Source organism: Typopeltis vanoorti, chromosome 22, assembly GCF_054136105.1.
Source record: "Typopeltis vanoorti isolate ZY-2024b chromosome 22, IOZ_Tvanoo_1.0, whole genome shotgun sequence".
NCBI lineage: Eukaryota > Metazoa > Arthropoda > Arachnida > Uropygi > Thelyphonidae > Typopeltis > Typopeltis vanoorti.
The window spans coordinates 95,152,980-95,168,297 of NC_143570.1; the positions used below are offsets into that span (position 1 = coordinate 95,152,980).

The 15,318-nt window shown below is 35.1% G+C and overlaps 1 protein-coding gene across 5 annotated transcripts in view; it reads left to right on the forward strand.

Moving 5' to 3' along the window:
- RhoGAP19D (Rho GTPase activating protein at 19D) overlaps positions 1 to 15,318 on the forward strand; it is a 503,360-nt gene that overhangs the window by 238,522 nt on the left and 249,520 nt on the right. For 4 of the 5 annotated variants that reach the window (XM_090412052.1, XM_090412051.1, XM_090412056.1 and 1 more), the window contains 2 exons: positions 6,310 to 6,411; positions 10,558 to 10,705. In XM_090412052.1, the coding sequence (XP_090268178.1) occupies positions 6,310 to 6,411; positions 10,558 to 10,705 (250 nt within the window). The remainder of the gene's footprint in view (positions 1 to 6,309; positions 6,412 to 10,557; positions 10,706 to 15,318) is intronic. The other variant, XM_090412054.1, reaches the window with a different exon arrangement.

The following is a 15,318-nucleotide window of genomic DNA, read 5'->3' on the forward strand; positions in this document are numbered from 1 at the left end:
ATGAGTCGAGTGATTGAGGCATTAAATATGAGAAGTAAGAGAGCAAAAGAGTTGGTAGTTGTAATAGGTACAATGTCTTAACTGTGAACAAAGAACATGTCAGATTGGATATCAGAAGATTCTTGAGACAGATTAAATAGAATAGTGTGTTAGGAAAGGTAGTAAGTGTGTTGCCCAGGTATGACAGTGGTGAGATGAGGTGGAGAGCAAGGATAATTATTATTATTATTACATGACACTTCCAGGGAGTCCAAAGACTCATCGAGGGAGGGCACCGACTCCACAACTTCCCATCTCCACTACTCAATCCAGCTACAACGAATCGCTCTACTTTCATCAACTACACTAACGCCACCGACCACTACCAGTAATGAACAGTAAGTTTGCAGAAATCTGTGAAGAGAAAGGAGTACAGTTTGTTAATGTGTGGAATGAGTTTGAGGGATGAAGTGAACTGTATAAGAGTGATGGACTGCATATGAATGGTTTTGGTGTAAGTCACTTGGAGAGATTGCTGCTGGAAGGTAGAGAAGTGAGTGCAGAGAATGAATCCGATCCAGTGGGAAGTGATGCGGAAGAATGGGAGAGTAAGAAAGGAGAGATGGAAGAGGTGAGTGGCATGAGTATAGAGAATGAGAGAACAGGTGTGCAAGATAGACAGGGAAATGGGGAAACTCAGGGTGGACAGAGGAACACAGTGTGAGAAAGTGATCCTCCAAGAGGATGTGAATGCATGTGTAGACAAAAAAAAGGGAGAAGATGACTTGGGATCAAGGAAAAACAGTTAGATCTGAAGAAGGTTCAAAGAAATAAGGAGAAAAAGAAATTGCTTGAGTTAAGCATGGAGAAGTCGCATCAAAAAAGTGGTGTCGGTGGAACTAGCTCTAGATCGAGGAATAAACTGCTGTGTTTGTATACAAATGCTAGAAGTATAAGAAACAAGGCAAATGAAATGATTGCACTAATTGAGTCTGTTCACCCAAAAATTGTTGGAATAAGTGAGACATAGTTAGATGAGGATGACATCCTGACGGGGATAGAGATGGAAGGGTATGATATGTTTTGTGAGGATAGAAGGGGTAAAAAGGGAGGGGGGATGCTATTGATGATAGAGAAAGAATTATGTCCATACAAAGTAGAGATGCAAGAGGGAAATAGTGCCAGTGGTTTTGAGGCAGTATGGTGTGAAATAGTGGTGAATGGAATGAAATACTTGGTGTTGGATGTTGTTATAGACCTGGTAATGTGGATGGTAGTGACTATGAAATGTATAATCAAATTAGCCAAGCAAATAAGAAAAGGGTGAAGAAGACACATCCCAAAAGTAGACATTATGGCCAGCATTGAAAAACTGTTGAATTTCTGTCATTTCATGAAGAGGCACTATCCACAGGATTACTTAGCATTTTAGTTTTATTAGTTGACACATGAAAAAATAATTTCACAGGTTCAGAGAAAGAATCTTTGAAAAATTTGCTTAATAGTGATGAAAATGTTATACTAAAGGCAGATAAAGGGAATTTGACACCTGTTTTTAATAGTGTAGACATCAAGATCACCTCCATGTTATCAGAATCTTCCACATATTCAGAAATGGACCATGATCTGACTTGGTCATCACATTTAAAAATGAATGATTGAATCTTTAGTACTTTTGAATTTACAGAAGATCTTAAAAAAACAACTGGAATCCAGACACTCAATCATTCTGATTATATAGCATGAGATTATATAGCATGCCAAAAGTTTGCAAGACAGACATTCCTTTATGTCTAGTAGTTGATGGCAGATGCTCTCCAACATATCTTCTCTCTAAATACTTATCTAACCTCCTCAAGCCTTATATATAGGACATAAAGACGTATTTAAAAAACTCAAAACATTTTTTTTTGATAAATTTTCAAATATTGAAATTTCCCTGTCAGATATATTTGCCTGTTTAGATATATGTTTTGTTCTTCACAAATGTCCCAGTTCAAGAATCATTAGATATACTTAAACTTATTTCTTCTGTACATCACGTCTCTTCCAACGTTGCCTAAAATCTTCATTTGGAAAGGAAAATTTTACTACTAAATAATGGGCTCACCTCTATTGCCTCTGATCACCAACTTATACATGGAAAAAATTTGAAGAATCAGCTGTAGAACAGGCAACCTTAAAACCATGTGTATGATGAAGATATGTGAATGACATCTTTATTTTCTGGAAACACATGCAGAAAGATCTGGAAAATTTTCTATAATTTCTGAATATGCAACATACAAAGATAAAATTTACATTAGATGTAGAAGAGAATGGAAAATTATCATTCCTATACATCCTTTTCAACAAAATCATTGCTGGAAGATTATCGTTAGAAGTTTATAGGAAAGAAACCCACACAGGTTTCTTTCCTATACCTACAAGCAAGCTCATTCCATCACTCTCATCAAAAATTTCAAAGCCTTGAAAAAATGGAGCTTCAAACATACTAAAAAATGATGACATCAAACAAGAACTTCATGTCCTCTTTCATCAGTTCCTCCAAAATGGATACTCAGAAAAGGTACTAAAGAAACTTATTTTCTGACAAACCACCCTGTGATACCACAGAAATTAATTACAAAGCATGGTATCTCTACCACATGTTTGCAATGCATCAAGAAAAATAGCCAAAATATTAAAGGTAGTCAACACTTTACGAAGCTTTCTATACTCCATCAAAGACAAAGTTTCATTTTATAAACATCTGGGTTTATACAAGATTCCATTCTCTTGTGGAAAGATATATATAGGTCAGACTGGGAGAAGTTTCAAAATCTGCAAAAAAGAATATATGGGCCACATTGAAAACAAATGGGAAGAACAAAGCGGACTCATAGTGCACATCCTCAAAGAACATCACATGGTAAATTGGAATGCCTCCTCCATGCCATTCTTAGAAGAGAATTACTTCAACAAATTGTTCAAGGAGTCCTCCGAGGTTGTTGTTGTTGTTGTTATTATCATCATCTGACCTGCATGGAGTAAGAGACTCATTGTGGGAAGTACACACTATTGCTCACAATGCTCATTCAACTTTGCTTGAAACTGATTCAATGTGTCTACATTTACAACACGCTCAGGCAATGCATTCCACTCACCAACCACTCTTCATGCAAAACAACCTGCTCCTCATCCTCCTTATACAGTTTCCAGCGATCGCCTCTTCCATGTCAATGTGATAACAACCCCTGACTATCTTATATGTCTCAATCATGTCCCATTTATCAATCATTTAGCATGTGTAGAATTAAAGCCTGTCCTATGCCAGCAATCACATACAGAGTTTACACAACAATGAAAAGACTGCACTTAACATGCTTAATGAGACTCATGATTAGGCCATCATTCTAGTCTTTTCAACTATAGATAGTAACTGTTGTTGGAAAAATGATTTATTTTTTTGCCATTTTTTTATTTATGTTAAGTAACGTAACCTCCTTAATGATGCTGTTAGTCATATAGACAGCAAAACATGTGGTGGAAATACATCTACTATAAATAAACAATTGCCTATGAGTTAAAAACGTGGTTGTTATCAATCATATGTCAAGCAGAGTTAAAACAGAAATATACAAGGCAATCGTTAGATCTGTTGTTTTATATAGAACAGAAACCTGAAGCATAAGAGGTCAAGATGCAAAAGCTTTGCAGATCTTTGAAAATAAAATCCTCAGAAAAATATTTGGACCTGTAAGAGATAACACAACAGGTAAATGGAGAAGATGACATAATAACTATATGGACTCTATAGATCTTCAGTTCTATCAGATGAAATAAGAGCTTTCAGATTGAGATAGTGTGGACAAGTGGAAAGAATGAATGAAGAGAGAATAGCTAAACAAGCATTCAAGATGAGGCCTGATTGAAATGTGACTCCTGGACTGGACCCTAAAAGCTCAAGACAGAAATGAATGGAAGAAGTTGGTACTTAAGCAAAGAACCTTAAAGGCTCATCAAGCTAAAGAAGATGAAGTTGTATTCTCCACATTTGCTTTTTAATATCCCATAATGCAAAAAAGATTAAGGGAAGAATCACAACTAGGCTGGTTTTGATCTTTATTGAAGATACCAAGTTAAATTGATTCAGAAGGCATAAATTTTCTACATTGATTTAATCTTCATGGGTCTGGCTACTACTGATGAGACCTTAGTAAAGGTCAAAACTGGTTTGGGTGGTGACCTTCCCTTGATGTTTTTACATTATGGGATATTAAGGCAGCTGATATGAAGTCAACTGCTTCTATATAACTGGATCATGAAGTTACCTCATTCTTATGTTTATGCTTGGGTATAGGAATACAATGAGAATATAATATTTTAAATAAATATATTTTAAATATATAAAAACAAATGAAATAATATATATGCATTCAGGAACATTGATTCGGTTGTTTTGATACATTTTTATAGAGAGATTTAATGACTAAAACCGAAAAAATATGTAAGGCTTTAATGATATAAAACACTACTAGTTTTGGCTTTTGACAGCCTTCTTCGGGTGTCTTCTAAAAATAGGAAACGGTATTAAAAACACTGAAGTTTAAAACTGAGAAGCACAGGAAAATTGCAGTACATAACTGATATGAAAAAACGTATTTCAAATTGAAATACATTTTTTCAAATTGTTTTTTCAAATACGATTTTTCAAACGTATTTCAAATTTAAATACGTTTTTTCATGTCAGTTATGTACTGCAATTTTCCTGTGCTTCTCAGTTTTAAACTTCAGTGTTTTTAATACCGTTTCCTATTTTTAGAAGACACGTGAAGAAGACTGTCAAAAGCCGAAACTAGTAGTGTTTTATACCATTAAAGCCTTACATATTTTTTCGGTTTTAGTCATTAAATCTCTTTATAAATATATATATATATATGTGTGTGTGTGTGTTTATCTACTGATGCTCAATTAAAATTGAGTTATTGAAAGTTTTTCCTAAATTTTATTTTCTCAAAATGTAGCTTTAGTTAAAATGTCTTAATTTTATCATAAACAAGAGATATTCTTTTTTTTTTTTTTGCATTATTATGTTAACAAAAGTTTCTGCTATTAATTTGTAATGTTATATTCTTAATTTTAAATATTAAGAATATCGTATTATTTTTGTGTTAGTGGGCTTTGGTCAAGTTGATGCTGTCTTGCGAGACATCAGAAAAACTGTCTGCTCTCAAGATGTGCATTAGATTCTCGCTGTGGCATAAATGTGTGCAAATGCCTTTAGGTGATAGATGCTTTTCATTGCCTGGTGTGAAGTTAGTGTTCTGCTTGTTGAATAGCTTGAAAAACTTTTTCCCTTCCAAGTCACTTTAGAATAATATGATTAGAGTTCTTGGATAAGTAAAAAAAAAAAAAAGAAAGACAATGTTCATGTGACATCTTTAGATTGATCTGGAAGGTGATATGTTGATAGTTGAACTAAGGAGATTATTATTAAAACACTTAAGGAATAGAACAACGTAGTTAAGGATATAAATTAAATTAAACTTTAATAAATATTTTCCGATATTTCGGCAATGTCATATTGCCATTTTCTAAAGGAACTTACAAAAAAGTTACGTGCACGTAGGCACTACAACACAGAAACTGGGAATGAAGAGATGAAGCTATTGTTCTCCTAACAGTCCTGATGGTGCCCTCTAGTGGACTAAGTAGGTGTTTTTGGCCGTTGGGCTGAAGGTCTGCAGATGTAGGCCTACCAAATTTGTTGAGGTTTGGAGAATATCTTAGGGCTGAGGCTGATTCCATTAAGAGTCTTTCAAATTTGTATTTGCTATGGTGTATCACTGTAGCTTTCTTCCACCGTATTCTGTGGCGTCTATCCAGAGCATGGTCCGCAAGCCCAGAATGACTGTATTTGTGAAAACAGATGTAGTCCTTGTGTTCTGAAATTCTGATATTCGCTGTCCTGCCTGTTTGGCCAAAGTAAGACAGTTTACAACTGCAAGGGACCTGGTAAACACCAGGTAGGTCTAGGGGAAGTGGTTGGTCTTTAGTGGAGCAGATAAGGAGATTATTGTTCCATTATATGTAAAAGAGGCTCGTAGTAATTATTGAAGAATAAAATTATTATGAAACATGAAAAAGTTTAATGCTACTATTTTCATGTTGAGTGGGACACACATCAAAAGTTTCAGGTATTTCAACATCAATATATATAAGAAAGTATGTCTTTACACTTAGTAAAACATTGCCATTTCTGTAGGTGTTATCTCATACTTGTCTTTGCTTTATAGGAAGTATTATTTATATAATTGAAGCTATATTATTTGTACTTTATAATTTTAGGCTCCATTGTAACCACCAGCTTTACTCCTGTAGTTTCAGATAAGACCTCCCAACTTGATCCTATGACACAAGGAGTGGTATATAGGAGAAAGACGGTGCCATGTATGTATGTTGTGATAATTCATCTGATAAAGTTCATCTAATTGTGAGATTATGAAACAGTTATTTTCAAAAACAGTTTATAATTGAAGATTAAGTTATTACATAAGGGTTACACACCTTATTTTCTATAAAATAATTAAAAATTGTACTATTTTCTTCTTATTTATCTAAATCAATCATATAAAACTTCAGAAATTGAGTCTTCTGTGATGTGCACTGCACCACACATTTCTTATTTCATATTTTACTTGGCAGCCTTTGGAGCATATGATTCATCATCATTACTCATGGGCCAATGTTTGTGGTGTGTCTGTTGCTTGCTTCACCATTCTTTGCCATTTTTCTTTTTCCATTGCCAGGTGACTCAAATCCTGTAAACTCTTTCAACACGACTCGTTTTGCATTATCTACTATCTACCCAGTTTTTCCTCGGCTGTCCTCTTCTATCATGTTGTAGCATCATATGCTTTTGTGGAAAATGCATCATATGGGTTTGCACTGCATGTTAGTGTAAACTTAATCATGTAGTGATATCATAGTAACTTGAACATTTCTTGGGATTAAATATCTGAAATTGATGATGATGTCCTCTTCTGATGATGATAGGCAGATCTCACTAATGCCTACAATATGAAGTCCCAATATAAAAACCAAGGCAACAAACTGTATTCTTGTTTCTGATACTCCTAGCATTTGTGTATAGACATTATAAGTTATCTGCATGCTCTTTTATATACTCTTGTCTGTGATCTGCATGACACAGTTCAACAACTTGCAAATCTCTGTTCTTATGTAGTTCCTTACTTATGACATCTTTAGACATGCTTGATAGGTCTGACCTGGACGAACACAGAATCGTTCTCTTTCTCTCTCTCTCTCTCTCTCTCTCTCTTCATAATCATTTGTGTAATAATAACCATCCCCATCATTAACACAGTTAATGATGGGGATGGTTATTAACCAAAAATTGTTGCTCTCTTATACACAGATTTCCATGATTCCTCCCATCAAAATTAATTTTTCCTTGACTCTGTGTGTTAGATCTCATATCAGTTAATAATTTTTAAGACTCCCGATGCCAAATGCATTTATATGTATGCTGTCCCTCTTATATAAATCAAGTCTTCCCTGAAACTCACTCCACACATCCTAAAACTTGCATTCATTCCTTCTGTGCAGCCCACACATTGAATCATTTGTTATCATAGCCCTTCTTCATAATTCATTTCGATTATATCTAGGTAATGTACTAACGACATATCCTCTCTCATACTGAATTTATTGCTAGTTAAGTCATTGGTACTTACCAGAGTTATGACCTCTTTTCATTTTCTTTTCTGTTTTTCAATTACTTGTGTTATATTTTTATTTTTGCTCTGGGAAAACTTGATGTTATAACCCACTCATCAATGGCATGTTTTGAGTCACCATATCAAATAACATCCTGATTTTTACAATCAACTTTACTTAACTAGATTTTCGTTTTATGCACTGACTTACCTGATTCCGTGCTTTGTTGTTTTCCATTTTGCTATGAACTTTTTTTATATTCTTCCTGTATTCCTCTAAATGTCACTCAGCTTTCTGTAATTCTTTCATCATCTGTCTAATAATCTGTTTTAATCTACGATTTCAGAGGTTAAATTATTTTCAATATCAGCTTTGGCAGAGAAAACCCTCTTGTTTACTACTATGCTATTATTGTTAGCATTCAATTTCTTCTGTGTTTCGATACCGTTTTACAGCTGTATTTAATATTACAATATGACAATAAAAAAAAAAAATTCGTGAAGTTTCTTCACATGCAAATTTTTTTGGCTTACACTTGGTCTGGGTAGTGACCCTTCACTTAATGTGTATAGCATTATACATGTCCGTAAGGATATGCACTTTGCATTATAGGATTCTAAAGCAAGCGATATCAAATCATTAGCCTCTGCATTCAAGTTGCCCAGTCGTGAAGTTACTTCATGTGCGAAATTTGTTTGCTTACACTTAGATAAACGATTAAACCAAGAATATAATTTCTTGGTATCTTTAATTTAAAATAAAAATATGTTATATAGACACTCTTCTTCTTCTTCTTCGCGTTATTCCCGCTTCATATGCAGGGTCCACGTGTTACTTAGATGCGACTACTTGTTAGTACTACTCCCAACCGACCCGTCGCCTGGTCTGCCGCTGGGGGAGATATATTTTTGACTGTAGAGGTGTATGTTCACGGGGCCGGTTTGCCTGTTTGCGGGATGAAAAACGCCAGATAAACTGGCGGAAAAAACCCTACTGACCGCGCCCAAGACCGGCTAACTTGGCTATGCCTGAGGAAGATCCTCAAATTCCTCACGTCTACAACGGGAATCGAACTTGGGACACTCCTTCCCCAGTCATATGGTTGCGAAGCGCAAAGCCACTAGGCTAACCGCGCGGTCTATGTTATATAGACACTAAATACTCTAAAAACATGAAAATCTACTCTAATATACTACTGTGCGAGGGTCGTTTGAAAAGTTTGATAAATTTCCAATAGATGGCGACACAATTCATTCATTCATACCAGTGTCAGCACATATCATTTTCATGATGCCTGGCAAAATTTTAGCCACATGTGATACATTGTTCTCAAATTCCATTCTTCTTCCAATAAATGAGTTTAAACGTGGTCTTCTATCGAAGATGAAGCGCACTACTGATGCCCGACTGAGGTCACTACGAAGGAAATGATTGACAAAATTCATGGTATTGTTATGGAAGACCACTAAGTGAAAGCATGCGAGATTGTAGGCATCTCAACTGAATGGGTGTATAATATCCTGCACGAAAAATTGCACGTGAAAAAGTCGTGCGCACACGATTGGTGCTGCAATTGTTGACTGTCGATCAAAAACTCATGTAAAAAGACAGTATTTGGCAACAATGTTTGATTGTAATTCGCAGCATTTTTTGCATCAATTCATGACTAGATGAAACTTGGATCCACCACTACCACCTGAGTCCAAGCAGCAGTCAAAACAGTGGACAATGCCTGATGAAAGAGCACTGAAAAAAGCGAAGACTGTTTTGTCAGTTGGGAAGGTGATGGCCACTGTTTTTAGAATTCCCAAGGAATTATCATGATAGACTATTTGGAAAAGGACAAGACAATAACAGGAATCTATTATGCATCATTGTTGGACCGTTTGAAAGAAGAACTGAAGAAAAAATGGTGAAGATTGGTGCACAAAAAAGTCTTTCATCAAGATAATGCAGATAGAGCTTTCCAAAAAAAAATGTGTTTAACTTATTTTTTTACCAAATTTTTGAAACAAACCTTATAAACATCTAAAGAAAAAAATATACAATATAATAGATAAAACTCACAAATTTTACATAATCACTATATTACACTGATCACTCACAACATAACCTCAAACTTGCCACCCTTTTTAAACCACACATCGGCCATCATAGTAGCAAAATTGAAGTTCGAATTGGTTCCACAACCACTATATTCTCCGGACTTGGCCCCGTGTGACTTCTTCTTGTTCCCAAACTTAAAAATAGAGCTCGGTGGGAAAAAATTTTCTTCGAACGAGGCTGTCAATGAGTATTTTGCACAATTTGACAAATCCTACTTTATAGATGAGACGAAAAAATTGGAAACTCACTGGACCAAATGTGTAGACCTCAGTGGAGACTATGTTGAGAAATAAAGGTGATTCTTTCCAAAAAAAAATGTGTTTAACTTATTTTTTTACCAAATTTTTGAAACAAACCTTATAAACATCTAAAGAAAAAAATATACAATATAATAGATAAAACTCACAAATTTTACATAATCACTATATTACACTGATCACTCACAACATAACCTCAAACTTGCCACCCTTTTTAAACCACAGGATCTGGTATTTCTGCTCCATGTGTCTATCTATCTCTCTCTCTCTCTCTGATATAGTAACTAAGGCATTTGAAATTGTGTGTATTCTGTTTATGCAGTTCACTTTGCTATATCTTTTTCCTTCCTCCTTTCTTCAGTAGATTTTGGCATATTGCCAGAATCCAAAACAATTATGGGTTTTGATTATCCTAGTACATAATATGGGTGTGGATGTGTGTTTTGATAAGTATAGTTGGTACCTTTTCTTTATTGTTTTGTCTTTTTATTAGCAGCAGATCATGATGAACACCATGTTGCAAGAAGAATTTCCTATTTAAGAGCCACAGCAGAAGAAAGGATCCATGTAGATTCTGATCTTAGTGATGATGAAGAGGAGGAAGAAGAAGAAGAGGAAGAACCACCACCACCTTCAACAAGGTATATTATTACACTTGTGCTCTTGTGTGCATTTGATTAAGAAATGTGTGTAAATACATATAAATTAAAGATACCAAGAAATTGTATACTTGGATTAATCCTTTATCCAAGTGTATGCAAGCAAGTTTTTGCCTGAACTATTTTTAGGACTGGGGTGACTCGTATATAGAAACTTATGACTTCACATCACTTGCCTTAGTGTCCCATAATGCAAAACACATATCCTTACAGGTATGTATAATGCTATGCATTATGGGAAGGGTGACTACCCAGACCGATTTCGACCTTTATCGAGGTCTCATCAGTGGGAGCCAGACCCAGAGGTGATACCAAGGTTGAAGTAATGCAAAGATTTCATTTGCATGGTAAAGGATATATATTTGGTATTTATCAGCTTCCTTTAGCTTTAATGTAGGTTTTTTTTTTTTCTGTTAGAGGTCAGGACAGTAGAATAAGGATTGATGAAATCATTATCACTTTGGCTTATTGTTAGAAATGTAATGTAGCTTGTCTTTGTATATATATGTGTATACTCCAGATGATGATTATACCTTAATATGAAGGTTGAAATGTAGGGAAAGTAAAGTAGTTATTCCTAACGCTGTTGTAGTCTCCATAATTTTACTAAAATCAATTTGTTTTTTTGGGGTAAAATATTATAAGAGGATGTAAGGTATTGAACATTGTTTATGTCTGGTATGTATGTTCTTCATGGAGACTATTGTTCTAACAATTATTGAAAATGCAGTGTGAACTAACAGTGTTGCACACATACACAACATTGTTAGTTTATTTCAAATATTCACTATTACTGTTAACTACCCAAATGGCCACACAAGTAAATTATATCAAATATATATGCTTTGTATCCATATTATTTCTATAATATCCAAAGGTTATATTGACTCCAATGGACTGAATCATATCCATGTAAATATGGACATATACACACTTCAAAGCTGATACAGAAATTGTAGTATAGTCATTCAAATGGAAAAGGGTAAAGGCCATAGTATCGAGGATTTATTAACTTATAGAGGATTATCACCTAAAAAAGAAGACCTAATAAAGCATTATTTAGATAGACATGTTAACATAGCATTCATTTCAGAAACAAATCAATAACTTAAATGTACAAGTCAGATTGGAAATTTATATTTAGTAGAGTTGATCAGAATAAAAGAGCAACCTATAGTGTAGTTATTCTTTTGGATAAAATATAAAGTAGAAAGTTATTCTTTTGGAAAAATAAAGTAGAAAATTCTATCTTCATAAATGAGGGAAACAGAGTAGACTGCCTGAATATATGCTGCAGCCATCATATTATTTTTTCGCGTCTACATCAAAGGATGGAATTGATAAAGAAAATTTACGAAGACCTGCAGAAACAGCTTAATATATGAAGCCAAAAATGCTATGTAATGATACTGTTGATATGTTAATGTAAGAATAACAATCATTTCCTTCCTAATGTTATAAACATTTTCATTGAGAATCAGATAAATAAAAATAGAAAGGAACTAAGAAATTTTCTGAATTTTACTGACTTACAAATAACACACACACACACACACACGCATATATATTTCATTTTTTGAGTAAAAAATGATAAACAAATATACTTGGAAAGCTAGGGGATTTGGATCTTTTATCTGTTGTTGCATAACTATAAATAGAAAACTGTGTGACAGACACCATCTTCAGAGGAGTTGATATTGCTTGCGATCACTTTGCAGTATTATTAAAATAAAAGTATTGACAAGAAATTAACACCAAGGAAAAACCACTGGAAGGAAGAATTAAGTACACAGGGTGTTTCAAAAGAGGATATACAACTTTGAATGACAATAGAAGATAGAAATCAAATGTAATACTTGAAGTTTCAACACAGACAGTTAAAGTTCGATATGACTGCCTCCAGTAATTTTGCTGATGTCCCATCTATAATCAGTTTCCTGCCACACACAGCAGATCATATCTGGCTAACTTCAGCAATGTCGGCAGTAATTCTGGAACACAGCTCATCTGATTTGGTTTGTAGTGGTGGTACAGACATTTGATCTTTTGCAAAGCCCCACAAGAAAAATTCTAATGGTGTAAGGTTGGGGGAGTATGGTGGCCATGCTACAGGTGCTGCTCTAACAATCCATCTGCCTGGAAAATGGGTGTCAAGGTATGACTTTACATCTGTCAGGTAATGAGGAGGTGCTCTGTCTTGCTGGAAATGTGTCCATCATGGTCATCGTCATTTACTTGTGGTACCCTTTTAGCATGTCCAGATACATGCCACCAGTAACGGTAGACTCAGAAAAAAGAAAGGTCCATTCACTTTTTTTGGTTATGATGCAAGAAATGTTAGCTTTTGGGATGCCGCGAACATGTTCTACGATGGTGTGTGGTTTTCGCTTCCCCAAATTCTGCAGTTGTGAGTGTTTATCTAATACCACATTCAAACCTCATGTTATATTAGCAACTCTGATCTGCTTGCCTAAGGATAAACTTCACCCTCTAGCATACCCTGGAGTGTATGAAGTTCCTTGTGACTGTGACATGGCCTACTATGGGCAGACAGGAAGATCTGTAAATATCCTCTTGGAAGAACATAATACATTCTCTACCATTATTATGGCAAGTCAGGATTAGCAGACCATGCTTTTATATTTCATTTTTATTCAAACCAAAACACACAACATGCTCACTCTGCACTGTCAAATGTTGCCATTTTCAAATGGTGTGACGTATCATGCCATCTAGTGTTGTCATTTAGTAATAAAGTTACATGGCCAAAAATTTATGTTTCACTACATTATGACACTCAGTCAGCTTTTGTATGTCTTCCCGAGTTATTCTCTGTTCTCCTGCAGCATTGTACACACCCTTCTGAAACATTCTGTACTTATTATGTGAAAATATTAGAAACCTTTACCAACAATTAGTAAAACAAATTATTGAAGAGACACATATTAAACAAAAGATGAATGGGGCTGAATCTTTAGGTAAGACAAAGTATCAAGATAGAATGGATTTAAAATATGAATGAAAACACTAACTCTGTTAAAGTAAAACAAGCAGCTTTCCTTTATTACTTATATGAGAACACAACAGAGGCAGAATGTATAAAACTATAAAAGATAGGTGGAATGAAAGAGGAGGAAGAGAAGTTTGGGGAGTTCTGGACAGTAAATGTTGACCAGCAACTACTCATGTTCTTACAGGCTTAAACTGAATGAATGATGGTAGCTACCTGAGTGGAGAAATGTCATGAAAATACCTATAGAAGAGATGAACTAGAAAGAGAATATCTCTGAAAATGGAATGGAGTGAATTTGTGATAGAGGGGTTACTTGTTAACCAGATTATCCTCTTTAGAGAGATTTTTGGTGCACTCAGTATGTAGGAACGGTATTCAAGGTTGGGTGGATTTATATAATGTCAGCAGTTGTACAGGTGAGGAGGACTGTCTTGAGCAGGAAAGGGCACTTAGTTTATGGAATCTGAAGGGACTTTGTACATTACATGTTTTATTTGGAAAAGCTAGAGGTACAGGTCAGCCCAAAAAGAGAAAAAAAATCTGAACTTAATGGAAATCCTAGAATCTTCCAAGACAAGAGAGAAGATTCTGGTTTTTTTCTGAAGAAAGGCCAGAGGAAGCATAGCAAGCTGTTTGTGTTATGTGCTGGAAGGTTATTTGTTATGGTTTACTTTATGTAAAAGTTGGAGAACAACAGTGTCAGAAGTCAGTCCTCGGTTTACAACTCCGGAACAGTTGTAAACTAATCACAGATTTTTGATACTGTGGATAGGCTTGATAATCTGGTTACCCATTTCAACCAGAAATTTCTCCAATAATCATGATGTTGATTTTTTTACTTGAGTGATGATACTTATCTATTATTTAAAGACTTTCACAAAGGTCCTTTTCACAGTGGGATTAGCCATAGCCTGTTGGCTGGGATGCAGAACCAATATTCATTCTGCCAAATAGTCTGGAATATAGAGCACATTAATAACAGATGAGTAGTAGAGCAAGAGGAAATAAGAATAAGAGTAATAAGAAGGAGTTTGGAATAAGCTGGCATGTTCTTTTGTATGTTAATTTCTTATGTGAAAGTGCATCCGCACTAAAATTGTTCACTAAAAGTTATAGGCATTAGTGAGATTTGGTTCACTTGAGTATGTTTTAAGAATAGAATGCAAAGTATATAGTATCTTCCTAGAGGACAGAAGAAACAGGATGGTTAGAGGAGCTTAGCAAATGATAGCAGAAGAACTGAAGCCAAAAAGAGTGGAAGCATCAGGAAGACAGAGATGCAGAGGGAAGATCTGGTGTATATACAGGCCAACAGGATGAAAAATACAATTGGTTACTGCTGTAATTCAGGAGGCATAATTTGTCAATGCATGTCATCTACACTCTGCAGATGACATGCATTGACAAATTAGCTCGAGTGAGAGTCGAGAAATTATTATTGAGGCTTTCAATTATGGGAACATAGATTGGGAGGAGTAATAATTGCAGGGAATCAAGGAAATGGAATTTATACAGTTGCTGAGAGAGATTACCTGAGGCAGCATGTAATGGAGGGGGGGGGGGCATGTGGTATGAGATTGCT